Source organism: Chanodichthys erythropterus, chromosome 17 (assembly GCF_024489055.1).
Source record: "Chanodichthys erythropterus isolate Z2021 chromosome 17, ASM2448905v1, whole genome shotgun sequence".
Taxonomy (NCBI): domain Eukaryota; kingdom Metazoa; phylum Chordata; class Actinopteri; order Cypriniformes; family Xenocyprididae; genus Chanodichthys; species Chanodichthys erythropterus.
The window spans coordinates 968320-991633 of NC_090237.1; the positions used below are offsets into that span (position 1 = coordinate 968320).

The 23314-nt window shown below is 36.4% G+C and overlaps 2 protein-coding genes across 5 annotated transcripts in view; both read left to right on the top strand.

Annotated features, from left to right (window-relative positions):
• Positions 1–16116, top strand: part of LOC137004659 (mitochondrial disaggregase-like) — a 46109-nt gene extending 29993 nt beyond the window's left edge. Inside the window, exons 8-17 of one of the 3 annotated variants that reach the window (XR_010892165.1) lie at positions 2111–2188; positions 3447–3502; positions 3582–3626; positions 4840–5001; positions 5907–6063; positions 6138–6211; positions 6291–6410; positions 8823–8927; positions 9599–9894; positions 15976–16116. Coding sequence is in view for 2 of the 3 variants with exons in the window: in XM_067365198.1 (XP_067221299.1) it covers positions 2111–2188; positions 3447–3502; positions 3582–3626; positions 4840–5001; positions 5907–6063; positions 6138–6211; positions 6291–6410; positions 8823–8927; positions 9599–9820 (1019 nt within the window). In the remaining variant the exon portion in view is untranslated. Of the gene's footprint in view, positions 1–2110; positions 2189–3446; positions 3503–3581; positions 3627–4839; positions 5002–5906; positions 6064–6137; positions 6212–6290; positions 6411–8822; positions 8980–9598; positions 12140–15975 lie in introns of those variants that run through there. The other 2 variants (XM_067365199.1, XM_067365198.1) reach the window with 2 other exon arrangements.
• Positions 16117–17340: 1224 nt separating this feature from the next.
• On the top strand, positions 17341–22620 carry phox2a (paired like homeobox 2A). Of its 2 annotated transcripts, none has more exons than XM_067365201.1 (3): positions 17341–19055; positions 19993–20190; positions 21584–22620. In XM_067365201.1, the coding sequence occupies exons 1-3, from the start codon at positions 18833–18835 to the stop codon at positions 22066–22068; spliced, it is 906 nt and encodes a 301-aa protein (XP_067221302.1). In that variant the 5' UTR covers positions 17341–18832; the 3' UTR covers positions 22069–22620. The 2 variants fall into 2 exon arrangements, with proteins under 2 accessions (XP_067221302.1, XP_067221301.1); XM_067365200.1 differs by having other exon boundaries at positions 17349–19055; positions 19993–20180; positions 21613–22620.
• The last annotated feature ends 694 nt before the right edge of the window (positions 22621–23314 follow it).

The window sequence follows — 23314 nt, forward strand, 5'->3', positions numbered from 1 at the left end:
GTAAAGACATTTATAATGTTACAAAAGATTCTATTTCAAATAAAAGCTGTTCTTTTGAACTTTCTATTCATCAAAGAATCCTGAAAAATAAAATGTATCAGTTTCCACAAGAATATGAACTGTTTTCAGCATTGATAATAATCATAAATGTTTCTTGATCATCAAATCATCATATTAGAATGATTTCTGAAGGATCATGTGACACTGAAGACTGGAGTAATGATGCTGAAAATTCAGCTTTGATCACAGGAATAAATTATATTTTATTATATATTCATATAGAAAACAGCTGTTTTACAATGTAAAAATATTTCACAATTTTTACTGTATGTTTGTCAAATAAATGCAGCCTTGTTGAGCAGAGACTCTTTTAAAAACATCTTAATTATTCTAATCTTCTGATGTGAAATCTTCTGATGGCATCACAACAACCTTATTCCCAGCAAAAATATCTATATTATGATTTATATAGTTATTGTTAAAAGTAGATTTTGGCTTTTATTCATCATTGTCAGATTAAACTATTGATGATTTTATAGATTATGCGGTTGTAAGCAATGACAACTACAACTGTACTGAAATTCCAACATTTTTAGTCTTTTTTCACACTTAAACACAATCATTGAGCTGAAGACGAATGTGAAATGACACACACAAAGGAAGCAGTGGATTGATTCTGGTTTTTGCTCTCAGGGGCTAAAGGTTATTGGTGGTGATTACCTTCACTAATGTCATTACGGCCTTTTGTCCCAAGACACAGAAAGCATCACGCCACACGTACATCACTGCACACACGTATGCGTGTGTTCTTTTGTTACACACAGATACAGTCGTCCTCTTCCTGCACGGTCTGCGTTTAATCAATGAGACACTTGAGCTGGTGTCATATAGTGAATATAGTGGTGTCTGATGGCTGTTTGGTACAAATGTTGATTTTAGGAATCAGATTCGTTAAGGAACTTGAAGTGTATGTGTGTGTGTGTTGAATCTGCCTGGCTGATAATAAACGGGGATTAAAAATGAGTTATCACACGTTCATTCTCAAGGACAGAGAGTGTGTGTGAGAGACATCCTGATGTCTTTGAAATGTTCTGTCTCCTGAAGGACAGTATGTGTATGAAGCGTGATGTGACACACACTGTGTGTGTGTGTGTGTGTGTGTGTGTGTGTGTGTGTGTGTGTGTGTGTGTGTGTGTGTGTGTGTGTGTCATTTGTCATGATAGAAATGTTTTTGTGTAAGTGTTGTACGTTTCTTTTTGTGCATCAGTTTTTCAAGTTATTAGTCAGTAAGTAAACAGTTTAAAATAAGATAAAGAAATTCCTATAATGCAGTGTAAGTCTCTTTGGATAAAGCATCTTTTAAAAGATTAAAATGTATTGCAAACACTGGTTAAGACAAGTTTGGTGGAATGGATTGGTTTAAGGATGGGTTAAAGTGTAAGATAAGGGTCAACAGTGGATATAATATATATGGATATAATTACACAATTTATTTACAGCTGCTGGTATTTTTTAAAATATAAGTACAAACATGTATGCACACACTAAGTGCATTATATCAAATTGTTAATTTAAATGTTAGTTCACAGTAGTTAAAAACACTTAATTACTATTTTTTTTAATTGTATAAATGCAGGGTTATTGTTAGATTATAGTGTTTCTAACTATCAGTATATAAAGAGAAGTCTATGCAAAGTCCCCATTTAGATGGAAAGCGTGTGTGTGATACATTTCAGGAAAAAAACTCAAGGATTGTCTTTTACGCAGCTCAACACAAACATATTCCTGTTGTAATGATGGTTGACGATCACACACACACACACACACACACATGTTCACCGGTTGCCATGGTGAGCGTGTGTTATCGTGCCCGTCTCTGCTGGATCTATTCTAACCTGATTTAGTTGCTCCAGCGTTGCAGCAGCGTAATGAAATTAGTGTGTGTCTAATGGTGCAGAGAGGCCCTGTCTCACTCTCCGTCTGTCTCTCTCTCTCCGTCATTCTGTCTTTCCTCAGTCTTTGTCTTTTTTTCCAGATCTGCTCTCGTCCGGTCTGTCATTACTGTCCGTCTGTCTGTCTAGAGTTAATTATTGTCTGTTTTTCTCCGCAGCCATTAGGAGGAAGGAGAACGGCTGGTACGATGAAGAACATCCCCTCGTCTTCCTCTTCCTGGGCTCGTCCGGAATTGGTAACTTTTTCCTTTTCCCGGCAATATCAAGCATTGTTCTTTCATATTGAAGGGCGCTTTGGATAAAAGCCTCTGCTAAATGTTAAACATTGTTGCAGTTTCGCTTTATAATAAAGTAATACGGGAGTTTTGTAAAACTCTGCAAAGTTGATTTACAGTCTAATATGATAATCAGAGATGGGTTTATTCACCAGAACTGTGTCATCAGACATGATGAACATGCACACGTTTAGTCATGTGGAGTCAGACAGGCCTCTGGCATGATCTACGTCCTGCAGTCCTTCTGTATGATTATTTACCGCATTATTTATACGTCAGTGTCTCTTTTAAGGCAAGACACTACAGAAAACCAATGTTTTTTCATTCACTGGTCAGTTTTGTGGTCTCTTTTGCTTCCATAACATGTCTTCTTTCAGACAAATGGAACGAATGTTTATTTTATTACACTTTATCTATTTGCATCCAATTTCAATGCATATCTTTAAAAGTTTTTTTCTCCACTTCAGCAGCACTTGCATACACCAAAACTTAGAGTTTTATTCACATCTATATTCTGAAGGTTTTTACTGTGGGGATTGTTCATAACATCATTTGCTTGATTTTTATAACATTTTATTCCTTAAAACATGGTTAAAATGTTTTGTTTGTTTTTTCAGTCTGTTTATGGTGTTTTCTGATTTATGGAGTGATAAAAAGAGATATCCAAAATCCCCTCTATAAAAACCTTTAAATCTAATGTGTCAACAAAATCAAAGAAGAATTTTGAACCTGACTTTATCCAATGTTCAGATTTAAACTTTATTTATTAAAAAAAAAAAAAAAATTCAAAAACTTGTAATACAAAACTTAAAATACTGTGATTAATCTACTATGGAAAGTGTTTGTTTTGTGCACTTTGATTGATGAAGAGACGCTTCTCCTCTTGCCAGCGGCACGTCTGATCACACGCCATCAATATTCAACAAGTCCCTCCACTTACCATATATGCGTTTATTAAAATTCATAAGAGCGATATTTACTCTCATAGAGTACATTACCCTGAGAGAGGAATAAAGGGAGGGAGAGATGATGGACATGCGTGCCACAAGACGCCAGCGAAATAAACGCATCTCTCTTTTCCCGACAGGAAGTAGTCATCCTGTCTCCACGACGACTGTGACAGAGTCAAAACCGCTCTCACGTGACCACTGTGACATTTTATTGTTTGATGAAATTAATTGCATTGAACCAAGTAGATGTTTGATGGCTGTTTGTGCAGGTAAAACTGAGCTGGCCAAGCAGGTGGCGCGATACATGCATAAAGACATTAAGAAGGTCAGTCAGTAAATAAACCTTTACTTAAAATGATGCTCATGAAGGACAAATGACAAGATTCTGTCACTCTTTTCCTCAGGGTTTCATCCGCATGGACATGTCTGAGTTTCAAGAGAAACATGAGGTGAGACTTGCACAAATACAGACACGTTTCATTGACTAATGTTGTTAGACAAGTTTTTTATTTCAGGTGTATTATAGGACAGAATTCGCAGAATTCAGTCTCAGTCACTGAGATTTTAAGGCTGTTTGTGTTTGACCAGAAACAACACAAGTATGCAAATTTCATGTGTAAATCACATGTATGTATCAAATCTCCGCCTTTTAACCTGAATATTTATTATTCAGGTTCTTATTTTCGTTGTCTTTATTACAATTATTTATTCATTTTAATTTGATATTTTTATCATTAACATCTTTTAGTAAGTGTTTTTATGTGGATTTATTTATAAAAAAAATGTTTATTTTAATTGCCATTTTTATGAATTCTTTTTTAATAAGGTTTTTATTTGTGTTGTTTATATTTTAGTAACCGTTTTATTTTAATATTGTTTATATTAAAGTAGTTTATTTTTATTTTGCATATTTATGATTCAATTCACTTTAGTAAGGTTGCTACTTTAAATGTTTTTATTACAATTATTTATTTATTTTGATTTGACATTTTTATTATTAAATACATTTTTATGGTTTAATACATTTTAGTAAGAATTTTGAGTGTTTTTATTTTTAAATTATATAAATTAATTTTATTAAGGTTTTAATTATTTTTATTAGGTTTAATTATTAGGTTATCTTGAATCTTTTACTACAATTATTTACTTTAAGAGTTATTGAACAGGTGCTTTATTTTGATTTTGATTTTCAAATTATTTATTTACTTTAAATGTAAATTTTTATGATCTAAGTACCAAACTCTGATTTGCTCTAATATCTACTGTAGGAGCTTGTATCTTGTGGCATCACTGATGCAGCATCATGTGCTTATTGTGTTATGAATTGCATACAGTAGTAATATTGAGTGAAGCTGAGCTTGTGTATCTAGAAGTTTTTTTCTGGTTTAGTTGGATCTGATCTCTGTGATTCTCCTTCATAAGCCGTTTAGTCGTGCTGTTAGAAGTGTGACCTTAGACTGAGGCTAAATACACAATTCAATCACACACACTTATTGTATTGATAGAGGACTGTCACTGTCACTCAGTTTGGCTGGATGAACAGTGTGTTTGTTTGATCAAATCATCGTGTTGATCTCCTCAGAGGTCAGATCTGCCCAGTTCTCCTCTTCTTTGTCTTTCATGTGTATTTTCTGTCTCTCTGTCTCTCTCTCTTTCTCTCAGGTGGCGAAGTTCATCGGTTCTCCTCCAGGGTACGTGGGTCATGAAGAAGGTGGTCAGCTGACCAAACAGCTCAAACAGTGTCCGAACGCCGTGGTTCTGTTTGACGAGGTGGATAAAGCTCATCCAGACGTGCTGACCATCATGTTACAGCTCTTTGACGAGGTACAGATTCAGAATCATCTGTGGGAAGAGAATGATTTAGCTTTAGTGAAGTCAAGTTCACAACACATATCGTTTCAAGTCAGCTTTACAGATAATCACAATATTAATATTTATAAAATCTCAAAATCCTAATATCTTCAGCAGTTTAGAGCTATATAGTTTACATTTTGTGATGGTACAGGCAATTAAGCAGCTGAAATTTGCTTTGAATATTATTAAAATTATTTATTTTTTTATGACTCAATTTATTTTAAGAAGATTTTTATTTTAAAATTACTTATTTTAATGTGACATTTTTATGATTCAATTCATTTTTAGTATGGTTTATATTTTTAAATTATTTATTTTCATTTGACAATTTTTATTATTCAATTCATTTTAGTTATTTTTTTATTTTGTTTGTTTATCATTTTTACATTTTAATTTTACATTTTTGTGATTTTATTTTGATTTTTATTACAATTATTCATTCATTTATTTAAATTTTACATTCTATTCATTTCTATTTTCTATTTTTAAAGTATTTATTTTTCTTATTTTATTTTGATTGTTTTTATTAAAGTTATTTATTTATTTATTTTAATTTGGCATCTTTTATGATTCAACTGTTTTTTAGTAAGATTTTTATTTTTTATTTTAAAATTATTTCTTTAAATTTTACATTTTTTTATGATTCAATTTGTTTTAGTAAGATTTGTATTTAGATTTTCTTTAATTATTTTAATTTTACAATTTATGATTCAATACATTTTAGGAAGGTTTTTATTTTGATTGTTTTTATTTTAAAAATATTTTCTTTTGACATTTTTATGATTTAATTTTGAGTAAATGTTTAATTTAGATTAGAGATTAGAGCTGGGCGATAATATGCAGATGTGCTGTGTTTCTGTGTCACTGTGGTTCAGGGTCGATTGACTGATGGGAAGGGGAAGACGATTGAGTGTAAAGATGCCATCTTCATCATGACGTCCAATGTGGCTAGTGATGAGATTGCCCAACATGCGTTGCAGCTGAGGCAGGAAGCTCAGGAACAAAGCCGCAGACGCCTCGCTGAAAATCTGGGTGAGGAATTACTCTTGACATTTATCATTGTGTACAAGAAAGTTGTGTCTGATGATCTGCTTGTGTCTCTGCAGAAGACGTTCAGAAGAGCGAGAAGATCACCATCTCCAACACGTTCAAAGAGCAGATGATCCGCCCCATCCTGAAGGTAACTTCGTGCACCTCTCACTGGAGGTCAGTGATTGGTTGCTGGTGTGTCACTGATTGATCTGATTGGTGTGTTTCAGGCTCATTTCAGACGGGACGAGTTTCTGGGGAGGATCAACGAGATTGTTTACTTCCTGCCGTTCTGTCACTCTGAACGCATCCAGCTGGTCAGCAAAGAGCTCAACTACTGGGCCAAGAAGGTGAAGACGCACAGAAATGAACCAGCATCTGACTTTAAATACTGCGCACACACACACACACACACACACACTCACACTCACACTCACACTAGGATCAATAGCAGCTGCTGCTGTGACGACTGTAATCATATTAGTGAAGTTAACATGTGGTCTATTCATAAATATTTAAATATGTATAAAACTTCATATCTGTCAGACGTTTGCCTGCAGGGACAAACACACTCATTCAAGGCCTTTAGTCATACATCAGTGTGTGTGTGTGTTGTTTGAAATATGCTTATACCAGCATTTAAATAAACTAAATGATCTGATGTGGTACAGTGAGAAAAATAACAAGCTTTGATGTTAAATAGCTTATTATATATATATATATATATATATATATATATATATATATATATATATATATATATATATATATAATATGCTATTTAACATCAGATTCTGCAAGGGGTATGTAAACTTTTGAGCTCAACTGTATGTGTGTATATATATATACATACAGTTGAGCTCAAAAGTTTACATACCCCTTGCAGAATCTGCAAAATGTTAATTATTTTAACAAAATAAGAGGGATCCTGAATAAGATATTTTGCATAAAAGATGTTTACATTTAGTCAAAAAATAGCTGAATTTATAAAAATGACCCATTCAAAAATGTATATACCCTTGATTCTCAATACTGTGTGTGGTCACCTGATGATCCACGACTGTTTGTGTGTTTTGTGATGGTTGTTCATGAGTCTCTTATTTGTCCTGAGCAGTTAAACTGAGCTCTGTTCTTCAGAAAAATCCTCCAGCTCCTGCAGATTCTTCAGTTTTCAAACATTTTTGATATTTGAACCCTTTCCAAGAGCGACTGAATGATTTTGAGATTCGTCTGAGAACAACTGAGGGACTCAAACTCAACTATTAAAAAAGGTTCAAACATTCACTGATGCTCCAGAAGGAAACACGATGCATTAAGAGCCGGGGGTGAAAACTTTTGGAATTTGAAGATCAAGGTAAATTGTACTTAATTTTTCTTCTGGGAAACATGAAAGTATCTTCTGTTTGTTCCGAAGGGCAGTACTAAATGTAAAACAAAGATATTTAAACAAAATAAGAAAAACTGTGACATCTTCATCCTGTGCAAAAGTTTTCACCCTCGGCTCTTAATGCATCATGTTTCCTTCTGGAGCATCAGTGAATGTTTGAACCTTTTTTAATAGTTGAGTTTGAGTCCCTCAGTTGTCCTCAGATGAATCTCAAAATCATTCAGTCGCTGCTGGAAAGGGTTCAAATATGCAAAAATGCTTGAAAACTGAAGAATCTGCAGGAGCTGGAGGATTTTTCTGAAGAACAGAGCTCAGTTTAACTGCTCAGGACAAACAAGAGACTCATGAACAACCATCACAAAACACACAAACAGTCGTGGATCATCAGGAAACCACACACAGTATTGAGAATCAATGCTTCACATACTTATGAATGGGGTTATTTTAATAAATTCAGCTATTGTTTTGTCTTGTGCACTTTATGTAAACATCTGTTATGTGAAATAGTTTATTCAGGACAGTACTAAACAAAAAATAACATGCAATTTTCATGATCCTTCTTATTTTGTTAAAATGATAAACATTTTTGCATATTCTGCAAGGGGTATGTAAACTTTTGAGCTCAACTGTATATATTTTCATTTCATTTATTTATAAAGCACAAATAAACACAACAAACATTGACCTCTGTGCTGTACAGAGAGAAGAATAAAATAAAAGACAGTAGTAGTAAAAACTAAATTTAAAAAACAAGAATTAGAATGAATGAAATGCAAGACTAAGAAGATGAGACTGTAACTTTGATTTAAAATCATATAAGGATGAAGCAGATCTTACAGGACCGCCCACTGCAAACGCACGTCACCTCTCAACTTCAGTCTTGATCTTGGATAAGACAGAGTAATACTGTCTGAGGATTGAAAGCATCTAACTGACGTGTTCACGTTTAATAGGGCTGACAAACAGGAAGCTGCCAGACCATTTAAAGACTTAAAAACAAACAACAAAATCTTAAATTCAACTCTATAACGCACTGGCAACCAATTAAGAGACACTAAAATCGGAGTAATGTGTTCTCATTTACAAACCCCATATATATATTTATACATACACATACATACAGTACTGTGCAAATAATTAAAAATTTAAATAAAATTGTAATATATATATATATATATATATATATATATATATATATATATATATATATATATATATATATATATATATATATATAAATATTCAAATTATTAAAATGTTATTTATAAATAATAATATTATCTTATCAAATTTTTAAATTTTTTATGTATTACAAATAATAATATTCATGTAATAAGAGATATTTAGTGGTGATGTATGGATGTCGTTCCCGCAGGCCAAGCAGAGGCACAACATCACGCTGCAGTGGGAGCGTCCCGTCCTGGAGCTGCTGGCGAGAGGATATAACCTGCACTACGGCGCGCGCTCCATCAAACACGAGGTGCTGATCAATACCTGACAATCACAGATCCGTCACACCGATCAGAACAATCGTCAGTATTCAAGATCAGTCAATGTCAGATTACTGTGGAAACTGTGAAACATTTTATTTTTCAGGATTCTTTGAAGAATAGAGACTTCAAAAGAACAGCATTTATATGAAATAGAATCTTTTGTAACATTATAAATGTCTTTACTGTCACTTTTTCTAAATAAAAGTATTAATTTTTTATTTATTTCTTTATTTTTTATTTTAGCAAACTTTCAAATGGTATTTCCACACACATCTGAAGAGTAATGATGCTGAAAATTCAGCTTTGATCACAGGAATAAATTACACTTTACTATATATTCACATAGAAAACAGCTGATTTACACTGGAATAATATTTCACATTTTTACTCTATTTTTAATCAAATAAATGCAGCTTTGGTGAGCGGAAGAGTCTCAAAAAAACATAAAAAAATTGCAATTGTTCCAAACCTTTCACTGATAATGTATATAGTTATTTATATATAGCATTTATTTATATATAGCATGTGTTTATTGTGTGTGTGTGTGTGTGTGTGTGTGTGTGTGTGTGTGTGTGTGTGTGTGTGTGTGTGTGTGTGTGTGTGTGTGTGTGTGTGTGTGTGTGTGTGTGTGTGTGTGTGTGTGTGTGCGCGCGCGCAGGTGGAGCGGCGGGTGGTGAATCAGTTGGCCGCCGCGTACGAGCAGGAGCTCCTGCCGAAGGGCTGTACTCTGCGTCTCTGTGTTGACGGAGGACCGGAGGAGAAGGACGGAGCTGCAGTTCTGCGTCTGGAGCTGGTGGGTGACGACAGCACCGCCCGAAAACTGGACATCCGCCCACCGCTGAACCCCGACGACGTGGCCTACGCCCACCGACACCACTGAACGAGACAAGCTAAGACTGAATGACATCCAGCGCTCGCTCCATTCTGTTCCGTCACAATAAAAACAAAAGTCTGGTTAGTGCGTGTTGTTTTAGTGTTCATCAGATTATTGGCAGAAATGTAAAAAAATATGGTGTTTGTAATGCTGCGTTCAATGTTTCATCACAGCTGAGCTCCTAACTTTAATAACTCACATAAATCACAGCAGCTTTATGATGTTGCTCATAATGAAGATCTTCCAGAATCAAACGCCAGAGCGTCTGTCATGTACAGAAAATATGAAGATGTCTATATTTATGGAAGTTAAAGTTATGTATGTTTAAGTCCAGGACACGTTAAAACCGAAGCGTGTTATTACTCTAAAACACTAATGTTTAACGTGAAATATGAATGAATCATCACAGAAAAATGTGATGCTTTACAGCAAGGTTTCGATTGTTAACATGAAGTAATGATGAACAGCGGTTCATAGTTAAAGCATAAACTGATGTTAACAAATGACATGCCAAAAACAATTCATCATAATTCATATCTTTCAGCATGTTTCCTCGTGGATAAAATCACGTCCTGCGCTGCACTTGCTCTTAAATATGTAAAGATTACAAGTAAAATAGTTCTTACAGTTCTTAAATGTTTAAAAGAGAAAGTGTTTTGATCAAATCCTGCAGCAGAAACATCACGAGAATGTCTGAATGTGAAGATATTTATGTGAAAACATTGATGTTTATCTCAGGATGGCACTGACACAAAATAAAGGAAACTGTAACTTTTTTATCTCACAGTTCAGAGTTCAAAGTACAAAATGCAAGATATAAACTCTGAATTGTAAGATAAAAAGTCGCAATTTTAATTTATTTTTTTCCATGACAGAAACAAGCTTCCACAGCACGAGCGTTTAACCTCATTTACACGTTTACTGTGAATCAAGCTTTTTTTTATTGAACACAAACATGAATAAAGATCACACGTCTCTTCTCTGACTCCGGGTGTTTGGTGAGCCCGTAACGGGTTTGTTCAGGAATGTCGTGGCGTCTGTGACGCGCAATCCAACGGCAAGAAACATGCGACAGGAATGCGTTTGGGAATGTGGAACGTGTGTGTGTGTGTGTGTGTGTGTGTCAGTACAGAAGGATGGAATGCATGAGGAACATTCCTTCTTTTCTCTGCATCCTTCTTTACACATGTAGGGATTCACTCACTTCCTGTGGGGATGAAATTAGCATCGAAAAACAGAGACAGCATGAGGAGCCTGAGAGTCCTGCTGACCGCCCGGACCTCCCACAACACACACACACACACACACACACACACACACACACTTGTATATATGATTTACAGGGACTTTCCATAGATGTAATGGTTTTTATACTGTATAAACTGTACATCCTCTGCCGCTACACTACCCCTAAACCTACCCAATCACAACTGTCTGCATTTTTACATTTTTAATAAAACATTGTTTAGTGTGTTTTTAAAGCTATTTTAAATACAAGAACTCATGAAATGTCCTCATATTTCATGTTTACGTTGTATGACCATGTCATTATACACATTTGTGTCTTCAAACCATGAAAACACACACACACACACAGTCCGTAAAGCAGTTCTTAAGTGTGTGTGTGTGTGTGTGTTTGTGTACCTACTTAACCATGTTTTCAGGACAAATTTGTGTCCAGAAGTTTATACCAGACAAAAACTCCCAAAAAGTCATTTTCGGGTCGTCCTCTTTTGTATATATTTTTATTTTAAAAATGCAGTCAGTTTTAGTATTTATAAACAATAGAAGTCTATGCAAAGTCTGTGCATTTATAGAGTAAACGTGTGTGTGTGTTGCATTGTGTGTTGTTGTCCTTTCAATGAGTAATTTTAGCATGTTTTCCTGTATTTTGGATGTAAACGCCTGTTCAAGTCTCTCGTGTGTGTTATTAGGCTTCTTTTGTTTTAGTTTTGTCTGTCATTTGCTAATAAGAAGGAAAGTGAATGTAGACTGAAAAGATTCACATGAAAGCATTAATTAGTGAAAAAAACTAATATTAGAAGAGTGCGGTGATCCTGAGCTGGAGAAGATGCTGGAGCAGCAGATCTCATCTTACTGAGAGAATCTCCTTCAGCCTCCAACAGTCAAATTCAATTATACACTGAGAGAGAGAGAGAGACAGCTTTCATTACCACAGACGAGCTGTGTGTGTGTGTGTGTAATGATGATCCTCTATCAGTCTGAACTGATCCGGCCTACACACACACACACACACACAGCCGTGAACGTCTCTCGTCCATTATCGTGTGTGTCCGTGTCTTTTATCGGCTGCTGGTCTCTCGTCTCTCTCTTCTGCTGGAGTCCCACCGGACAAACCTGCAGGAACACAGAGAATTATTGATTTACCATTTACAGTCCTGTAGCTCTGCATCTGAGAGATGACAAATTACACTGAGAGAGAGAGAGAGACTGTCTCCATCACTAAACTTGTGCTCTTTTTCATTTCATTCATATTTATTGACATAATACACATATTACTAACATTCTGACAGGTTTTACTTCTAAAGAAATGTATTCTTTGTGTGTTTGTGTAATGATTGCATGTTGCTTTAAGTGTGTGAATGTAACTCTACGGTTTCCAGCGATCAATGTAACTTTCTGAACGTTCTGTTGATGACGTCAGCGTTCTGTTTTGTGTGTGTTATTGCTCTCTATTGTCGTTAATGGGAGCGTTTACTATCTTGCGATATTGTCGGACGCGCGCACTTTACGCGTTCCGTTAGTTTGATATCCTTATATTTCCGCCGAAGATGGATCGCTGCCTGTCTGAGCACAGATGTGCAGCTGTGATATCAGGTGTCTGTTACCTGCTGCTCGAGTCAGAGGTGTAACAGAACTCTACTGCTCCCATCATTCTCAACAAGAGCATCTGCGCGCCACACATGTCCACGCAGAGAGTCCCGCGCGTGACGCACGCAGTCTTTTCCTCTCAGACGAACATAAGAGGGAATAAAAGCGCAAGCAGCTTCTCTTCTGTCTCGTGTCTCTTTCTGAAAGACTAGGGGAAAAAATCCATTCTGCCTAATTCAAAGCTTGCTCTGGGACAGCTCGCGTGGCAGATTGCCGGCTAATTAGTTTAGAGGAGGGTTTAATTTGATTAAGTTTGCACAGGTCCCGCGCAGCGCCGGTTGTGTCGGGCTCTGAGCGCGCGGGGCCCCGGAGCCCTGATCTGATTAACGCTTCTGCCCATTACAGCCTCTCCAGCTGCTGCCACAACACACACACACACACACACACACTACTGCACGAGAGAATCGCTACATCTGATGCTGCTTTTGTTTTTGCATTAATAAAATGACGTCAGTAGGAAACTGCTTCTTTTTCTTCTACTTTAGAATTTTCTGTTGATTTTACAGATTCTTAATCCGCAATGAAGTCCTGTTTATTTTGTCTAACATTTGCTGTATTTCATAAATAAGGTCCATATTTAGATATTTCAATTAAAGCGTTCGACAAAAATGGATCGCACATCATGTTTGAAAACATTTTATAGGCTACATTAGAATTACAGGAGGTTAATTTCTACGTTATGAATATAAAAATGCATTAGTGTCATTAGAAGCCTGTCTGGAGATTATTTTCTTAATAACAAACCATAAAATAATTAAATGCATATCAATCTTTTTCGGTTCTGTGCGATTTTTTTTTAATATAGCCTACTAATTTAATTATTATTATTAGTTATTTTGACAGACCAAATTGTATTGCTAGTTTTATTGCCAGTCTTAAAGAGTTACTTTACCAAAAAAATGAAAATTCTGTCATTTATTACTCACCCTCATGTCGTTCCACACCGTAAGACCTTCATTCATCTTCAGAACACAAATTAAGATATTTTTGATGAAATCCAAGATGGTTTTTTTAATATATATCCTCAATAGAATGAAATTTACACAACGAAATCCAGAAAAGTAGTAAAACATTGTTAAAATAGTCAGCATGACTACAGTGGTTCAACCTTAATGTTATGAAGCGACGAGAATAATTTTTGTGTACAAAAACAAAACAATAATAACAACTTTATTCAACAACTTCTTGTCATTCTGCTACACTATTTACATTCAGCGCGTCCGTGTTCTACTTCAGAACGCCGACTCATTCTTGGCCGACGCCAGTTCACGTGAGCAGAACGACGCATGCGTGTGATTCACTATAGCTGTGTCGGAAAATTGAATACTTCTCTACTATATAGTACATGAAAAACAGTATGCAAGCAGAGTATGTCTGAATAGTATTCAAAATACAGTATGCGGATGACTTACTACTATCGGCGGGAATCTGAATGCGCATGATGGACACTTTACTATACTAAGTTGGCATTCGGACATAAACACTGAAGTGCTGCACTCTATAGCTGCGTCCGAAATTTAATGCTTCTCTACTATATAGTATTCGAAAAACAACAGGCGAAAAGCACCCGGATGACTTACTACTACTGGCGAGATTCTGACACTTTACTGTCCCATGAGGCCACAGAAGAGGATTTGTGAATGGAATTGAAAGGACGTGACTGACGCTGGTAGGTCATGTGACAGTAACAACATGGCGGATGTAGTACATCCGAATTCATTCATACTACACACATTCGTACTATATAGAATGTACTTTTTTCAACAGTCATGAAGTAAATTTAAATTCAAAAGTAGTACCTACTCAACAGTACGTGATTTCGGACGCCTTTTTCACACTTCGGGGTTTCGTGTTTCCGGCGCTCGGCATCCAGGGTACTTCCGGAATCTCTGAATGTAAGTGTTGTTGAAAGACACTACATTAAATATATTTTTTGTGCTCCCATTTGTTCAAATAGCAAAAGGAAAAACTCCACAATAGTGTTTTTCACAACTTTCAAAAGAGGAAAAAAAATAGAGAGCGTTTGATAATGACAGTCAGACGAGAGAAAGATGTCAATTTGACGTCACTCCCACAGCCGCTGTGTAAGGTACCTCAGGGATGACGTGTTTTTGTAGGCAAAACCCGGAAATGAGTTAGCATTTTAGGACTTCTGGTTCCATCGCTAAAGTCTTTGGGTTTTTTGAATGGGTTTTTGCTAAATCGCCTTAAATAAGGTCTGTGGTTAACAAAGCCTCTAAATATTTTCACGTTTGGTTCTATGACATAAAACACACCAGTTATAACCTGCTTGCAATTATTTAAACCTTTATTGTGTTTTAAAAAAAACGGCGGTTGCTAACAAGTTGCTTAAAGGGACTACTTCCTTTAGCAGGGACTTTAGACGTCATCATGACAAACTGGACATTTGGACATCATTTCTCATCAATACACAGCACAGATCATAATCAGCGAGCATGTTTTTAAATAAAGTTGTTTTTTAACTAAAGCTTGAGGAAGCCTGTTGATCCACTACCATGGTGTGCTGTAGTCCGTTTATAGCCTACTGTTAGCTTATATCTGACCACATTATTTAGGCTTCAGAATGTATAAATGTTGTGTTAACTTGTGAAGATTATCTTGATAGACAAAGCGTGTAAGTGTCATAACCCTTTGTTAAACACAGAGCTTATTTTTTGCGATTTTCCAAAAGTCTTTGGGAAAAATGCATTAGCTTTCGATCGAGGGAACCCGTGCGCCGCTAACTTCCGGTTTGGCCTAAAAACACGTCATCCCTGAGGTACTCTATTGGAAACACCCTCACAGCAGGGTTAACTAGTTTTTTGTAATTTGATGCAAAGATAATATAATACAAAGTATAATGTAATAAATGTACATAAAATAAATGAAAATATAAAAAACTTTGCAGGATTTATGATGCTGAACGCGTCAACACAGTCTGTGAAAAAAGGCGCGTATGAGTCTGACAAGAATTTGTTGAATAAAGTCATTATTTTTTTGTTTTTGTGCACAAAAATTATTCGTGTTGCTTCATAACATTAAAGTTGAACCACTGTAGTCACATTGACTATTTTAACAATGTTTTTACTACTTTTCTGCACTGAATGAATGTGGTAGGCTAATTTCATAGCTTTCTATTGAGGATAAAAACAACTCAATCAAATCAAAAATAGTCTTTCATAATCTATTTTTTTTTTTACTATTTGCATTTTAGACGCAACAATTCGATCTCAGTGTGTTCTGAAAGTGTTTCTCCTCTTTATTTGCAGAATCAGTTCTGGATCAGGAGTCGCACCCGGAGACACGGGCCCGTCTGCCCGGTGTCAGGGGTGAGTTTGCCGGGGAAGTTACCCTGCCTCACCCGTGTTAACCAGCGCACACATTTGCCCGCTAATCTCTTCAAAGCCTCTCGCGCACATCTGACTTTCAAATCCGAGTGTTTGTCTTGAAAATGGGCTCTAATCCCGATCCGACCCGACCCGACCCAGCCACACCAGCACCTTTAAAATTCATTGGCGATTAGCGGAAACAGTAACGAGGCTCTTTCTCATTCATGGCGCTTGTGTAAACAACAGGCTGTGATTGACAGGTGAGGTCTGTGATTGACAGCTCTCAAACAGGTCAGGCCGAGCGCGGCGGTTCTCATTTTTTAAAGCGCGCGGTGGATTCTGGCAAGCCGCTGTTGATCGATAGTTACACTAACCAGCGTTTAACATTAGTGCACTTACTGTCCGAGAGGCTCCATTAATTTCTCCTGTAGTTCTGAAACACTCATATTTTGCTTTGGCATCACAAAAAAAGGCATTTTCCCGAGCACAAAATAAATATATAAATGAAAAGCGCAGGGTCTCGTGCTCTCCGGGACTAATTGAATTGTGTTTGGGTTGGTTTGGGTTGGCTGACAGTAATCGCATCCGATGGTCGGGCCATTAAAGCAAGGCGCGCGCGTCTCCCGGTGACCGATCACTGCTGAATGCAGATTGAGCTAATGAGAGAGAGAGATTGATGAGAGAGAGAGAGAGGGGATGAAGGATCAGAAAAGGATGAGACGCGACCCATATGCGTCACGCACGAAAACAGGAGCCGGTGACCCGGGTGAAACCCGCCGGGCGCGCAGCGGGTGCGCGAGAGAAGACGCGATTCACTCGCTCTGTGTTTGCGATTTAGTACAAACAAAACTTTGTTTGACCATTTATGCAGGCTCATTTTAAGATAAAGTCTTAAAATCAGCAGTTATATAAAAAATATCCATATAAGCAAAATAAAATAAATAAATAAAATAAATACTGTATTTTATTAAAGTGAAATAACGCTAAATCTGTCTCGTCAACCTTTATTTTACATTACATATGCATGATGTAAAATCTCAAATAACGCAGAGTTGAATTAGACAGTTCATTTCATTTTACTTTGTTTTATTTAGTTAATGTTTCATATTAATTATTGGCATCGATGTTTCCATAAACATCCATTTCCATTGCACAAAATGTTCTTTATAGAGGAAAAACGATTAAAATCTTCTAGAAAAAAAATGGTTATTTTCTTTAACCCAGAATGATTTCACTGCATTAAAAACCCTATATTTTTAATTACTTTGGTATATTTCCTTAGTTAATTTGTATATTAATAATGTCATATTTCATGTTTGCTATTTAGCCAACAATGAAATCTTAAAGTATAAGCTTGCAACACTCGTTCTGAATCTCACGCGCGCGCGCACAGGTGACTCCGGAGCTCTTCTCAGGTGTTCACGGAGATGAACACGTGCTGAAAGGTTTCATTCAAACCGTCCCGGTGTCCATGGCGGCTTGTTGCTGTCGTGTGTATATCGTCACGTCCCGGTACAGACGTTAATGCGCGCGGGTGATGCGGATGATGCGGCCGCTGACGGATGGAGTTTGAGAGGCGCGTCAGCTCCGCCGCCGCTCACCCTAAATCAGCCAAATGCGCTGTGACGCGCCCGCCCGGGGCCGCGCCAGGATAACCAGGTTACACGCGCACGGAGAGAGAGCGGGTTACAGGGTCAGAAGTCAAAAGTCAAATGAATCCATATGCCTAAAAATTACACATTCAGCTGCATAAAAATACATTTCGTCCCTGATGTGTGTGCTTATTATTGCGTAATTTTGAAATGTGAGTTTTGTTGAATTTGCTCATTTAATATATAACGTGCTTTTTATTATTTTTGAAACAGTTTGTGTGGATTTAATATTCCTATATAATCGTTTGAAATGTGAGTAATAGTGATTGACAGCAAACAGATGCGCGTGACCGTGAGCAGCAGGTTTCCGTCCAGTCCTTTCTGGTGAATAAACGAACGCAATTAAGTCAACATTAATTAGTATTTCACCTGAACCCGCGTTTATTTTATTTTACGATCATTTTACTTTATTTAAACGCAGTGTTGGTCCTTCTGACAACTCAAGGGGGTTTAAATAAAGGCCATTATTCGCGAAATCAAATTAAACTTCATCTCACACTACCACCAGAGCCACATTAAAGCTAAAACAATCCCACAATTCATTTAGCACGAGCTAGAACGGACCCATTTACCCGCTCTTGAAAACTTGCCCATTCTCGCCTTAATGGCATTAGTCTTAATAGCCATTAATAGTCATTTATTTAGAATTATATTTGCGCGCGCGCTCACTCGCGAGGGTGATGCCAGCTTCAGCTCTGTTCGAGTAAGGAATAAAACGGCTATATGTAAAAAAGAAGGATCGAAAGATGAAATAGTTATAAAACGGCTATAGGTAAAAAAGAGGGAGCGAAAGATGAAATAGTTGAGAAGGGTAGGGTCGTGCTGGAAAGGGTTAACGCGGAGGTGCATTAGAGATGCATGGAGGAGCAGAGGGGAGGAGGCGTTCAGCACTGAGACATTGTCATGCAAACAGAGACCACCGCCTCGCCATTGTCTCCCGGACACCAACTTTATTATAAACACACCGCGAGCCGCCCGGCGCAGCAGAGCACCGGAACACCGGCACCGACAGACTCCCGCGAGGACACTCCAGCGCAGACAGCGACTCCTTCTCTACACCGCGTTCCGCTGGACTTCTAGCGGACATCCCGACCCACCTGCTCGAGCGAGATTCACCCACACCTGCGTCTCCATCCGCCCTCCACATGTACAAAATGGATTACTCGTATCTGAACACATATGACTCGTGCATGGCGGCGATGGAGGCGTCGGCGTACGCGGACTTTAACTCGTGCAGTCAGACCAACACGTTCCAGTACAACCCCATCCGGACCGGCTTCAGCTCGAACCCGGGCTGCGCGCCGCTCGGTTCGGCCAGCTGCACTCTGGGCGCGCTGAGAGAGCACCAGCCCGCGCCCTACTCCACAGGTAACGCGCGCGAGCGCATACACACATGTGCTTTATAAATATAGAACTAAAACACTTCAGTGTGATTTACACTGAAAATAACAGGTGTCAAATATTAAACGCGTGGATATTCAACAACAATATATCCAATATCCATTTTTCTTATTGTAATATTCGTTTTCAATGAACGTCGCGAAACACTCTTAAGAAAATAAACGTTCCAAATGTGTTTTAATGACATTTCTGGTTCATAAAAGAACCTTTCAACGATCAGTTCATAAAATAACTTTTTTTTCTTTTTTTTTTTTTTTTTGAAATTAGTGTGAATAACATTTGAATCTTTAAAGAACCTTTTGTGCATCTTAAAGGTTCTTCATGGAACCATCGATGCCGATTAAGAAGCTTTATTTTTAAGTGTATGTAATAAATAAAAAACATTGTTTTAATTTGTATAATATTCCCAGTTGCAAAATCAAACGAGAATCCTATAGTTTTCAGAGTTAAATCTGACTGCAGGTTTAATTTAATTCAAATAAAATTAATTTCATATATAATGGAGACGCAAATCTATTTAAATTAATTAATTTAATTATGTCTTACAGATCTATGATTAAAAAGCGCGTTTATTGGACAAGATTTCATCCTGTCTCGACTGATATTTCTGTGCTGTAAATGTAAATTAAGGGCCTAATTATTATTACATTATCACATAACTCTAAACAGAAAATGTTAAATTTATAGGGAGTCTGTAATTTTAAAATAAAATATTAAATTTAATAATAATAATAACAAGTCTATAAATTGACGCAGTGCGCAAATATATTTTTATGGCACTGATTTTCTACAGAATGAAACGCAAAAAATCTCAATCTAAAAAAAAATCTAATAAAATTACAAAATAGGAATTCATTAGTTTCGTTGAACTCTTTAAACTCACTGATCTTCCTTCATCTTTCAGTTCCGTACAAGTTCTTCTCAGATCCGTCCGGACTGAACGAGAAGCGGAAGCAGCGGCGGATCCGCACGACCTTCACGAGCTCTCAGCTGAAGGAGCTCGAGCGCGTGTTCGCGGAGACGCATTACCCGGATATTTACACGCGCGAGGAGCTCGCGCTGAAGATCGACCTGACCGAGGCGCGCGTGCAGGTGAGTCTTCATCATAAACATACACTCATGTTATTTAACAAAGAAACCGATTTTCGGAAGCTTTTTTTCTTTTCACTTTTATGAGTGCGTAGTTTTGAAATATGGGATTGTTAATGGCTGGTTTTAATATTTATTTTCGCCCTCTTCATTAATTCAGTTGATTTTATTAGAGTGATTCATATGGGTGTGGTGTGTTGAAAACACTTTACAATGAAAAATCCGAAGATATTTCTTAGTTATTGTCAATTTCAGATTCTTAAAAATAAAAGCTTCCAGAAGGACTTTATTTTTGATTCACCAAAGAACCTTCTTAGAACTCATTCTTATTGAGAAGAACATTTTAAATAATTTTTAGTGCAATGCAAGTTTCCATGGATGTTAAAGGTTTTTCATGGAACCATTAATGCCAATAAAGAACATTTATTTTCGGAGGAAATTAAAGAAATGTATACTTTTTTTCAGAAAGGATACATTAAATTGACCAAAAGTGACAGTAAAGAAATGTTTCTATTTCAAATAAATGCTGTTCTTTTTAAGCTTTCTATTCACCAAAGAATCCTGAAAAAAAAACTGTTTTCACATTGATAATAATCATAAATGTTTCTTGAGCATCAAATCATCATATCAGAATGATTTCTGAAGGATCATGTGACACTGAAGACTGGAGTAATGATGCTAAAAATTCAGCTTTGATCACAGGAATAAATTACACTTTACTATATATTCACTTAGAAAACAGTTACTTTAAATTGTAATAATATTTCACAATTTTTACTGTATGTATGTAAATAAATTGGTGAGCAGAATAGATTTCTTTTAAAAACATTAAAAAATGTTACCATCCAAAAACATTTGACCAATGTTGCATCTGTATGTGGGTCAAAGACATTTAGATGTCCGCATCAATAGAAATTGTAATTTTTGACGTTTGTAGTGATTTTACATACATAGAAAGCATATTAAATTTAAGTAAACATCTACTTTTAAGTTTTCAAATACGTTTTGGGAGAATAAAATGTCAAAATGTGGGTGAAATAATGTTCACTGTCATTTAGTGTAACACTTATATTTATGTAAAAACTGAAACAACACACTTATTCTGACCTGTACATATTAAAATATTTAAAAGGAATAAGTGAGCATAATACATTTTATTGCATTTTAATTGAGTAAAAAATTCTTGCTAGGACAAAACCTAGGATAGTGGCAAAGTTCAAAAATGATAGATTGACATTTTATAGGGTATCTTCTGTAAGTCATGGTGAAAATGTATATTTAATTTTTGTTCAGAAAAAAACATTCAATTAAACATGACCCATTCTGATGTACTGAAGAACAAGAACAAGTCAAAGCTGTATTACACTTAATGTTTTGATGCTTGAAAACCCTTTTTCGTCTTTGACCCATAAACACACGCGTCACTCGTCCTCAGGTCTGGTTCCAGAACCGACGGGCCAAGTTCCGTAAACAAGAGCGCGCCGCCAACTCTAAAGGAGCGACCGGCAGCAGCTCCAGCTCCAAGAAGCCCGGAGAGAATCGCTCTTCATCTGAGGACGACGAGTCCAAAGAGTCCACGTGCAGCCCGACGCCCGACAGCACGGCATCCCTGCCCGGCTCCGGGAACATGGGCAGTCCCGGGGCGAGCAGCCTCAGTCCCAGCCCCGTCTCCGGCTCCTCCTTCAGCAACACCTCCATCTCACCCTCCATCCACCAGGGCCTGAAGAGCTCGCCGTGGCCCAGCATCGGCTCCGGGGCGGCGGCCGGCGTCCAGACGCAGGACCTACTGAAGGCCTGGCAGCCCGCGGACAGTATGGCGACCGGTCCGTTCGCCGGCGTTCTGTCCTCCTTCCACCGGAAACCAAACACAATCAAGACCAACCTCTTCTAGTGCGTCTCGTCCCTCCGTCTGCTGCTGGTTTATTTGCGTGTAGAGCTCCTGATGTTCAACGGCTCACACTTCAGTAAGGTCTCGTGTGTTGACGTTAGTTAATGAGCCACTAACAACCCAGTGTAGAGCACTTGAAATGATTGAGTTGAGTCAAAGTAAATGATCCAAAATGTGTTCGTACAACATACTGAGAAGAAAAGGTTCTATATGAGATCATTTTGTGGATTTATTTTTAATGAATTAATTACGTTTTCATTTTAATTCAATTGTATGAATTAAGCAACTCATAAACATAATTTATCACTAGAAAAAAAATTAAATAACCCATTAAACATTAAAGCATTAAGATGTTTCTCCTTATATAGAAACTTTTTGGCATAAAATTGAGTGGAGAACCCTACACTGTAAAAAAACATTTTCACAACAACATTATCACAACATTTTTTCTTTTGTCAAATCAACTTAAATAATGTGGTCCAGATAACATAATATTCTTCATTATATTAATTTCAATGAACTCAATTTTAAGGGAAGCCAGATAACTTTTCAAGTTAAACCAACAAATCTTTTTTACAGTATATATATATATATATATATATATATATATATATATATATAATATACACACACATACTGTTTTATTATTGTATGTATATAATATATATAAGGGCTGTCAAGTAATTAAAATTTTTAATCTAATTAATTTAATCTAATTAATCACAAATTAATTGCACATCAAATTTGTCTGAGATAATTTATGATAATTTGAAGTGATTGTGTTAAAAAAAGTTTAAAAAGTAAGTTGAAATTAAAAATTTCAGTTCAATACAATGAAGGTGATTGGTTTAATCAACAGAAACTCAAAATATGTTATCTGAACCACATCAGGTATTGAAGTTGATTTGACCAAAGAAAAAATGTTAACAAATCATAAAAATATATTTTTTTTTACAGTGTAAGAATGTATTTTTGAATTTAGTTTTTATAAGGCAATCAGTTTGCATGCTTTTTTCCAAATTAAGGTTAACTAATTAGAATTTACAGAAATTCTATAATTAATAATCTCAGTTAACATCAAAAGTTGTGTTTGTTAACTTATGTTAAAAATGAACAACCTTTAACATCCACAGAACTTTTCTGTTCCACAAAAGGTTCTTTAGATTATTAAAATAGTAAAAAAAAAAACCTAATGAAACTAATGAAACAATGAGCAGCTGACTTTAAGAACGGTTAATAAATGCTGTAA

What these genes read in the sequence shown, in the direction of transcription:
- phox2a (XM_067365201.1), top strand. Translation starts at nt 18,833, where the DNA reads ATGTACAAAATGGATTACTCGTATCTGAACACATATGACTCGTGCATG. An exon ending in GCCCGCGCCCTACTCCACAG is followed by an intron (nt 19,056 to 19,992) that starts GTAACGCGCGCG and finishes TTCATCTTTCAG; the next exon opens with TTCCGTACAAGTTCTTCTCA. An exon ending in GCGCGTGCAGGTGAGTCTTC is followed by an intron (nt 20,191 to 21,583) that starts ATCATAAACATA and finishes TTCGTCTTTGAC; the next exon opens with CCATAAACACACGCGTCACT.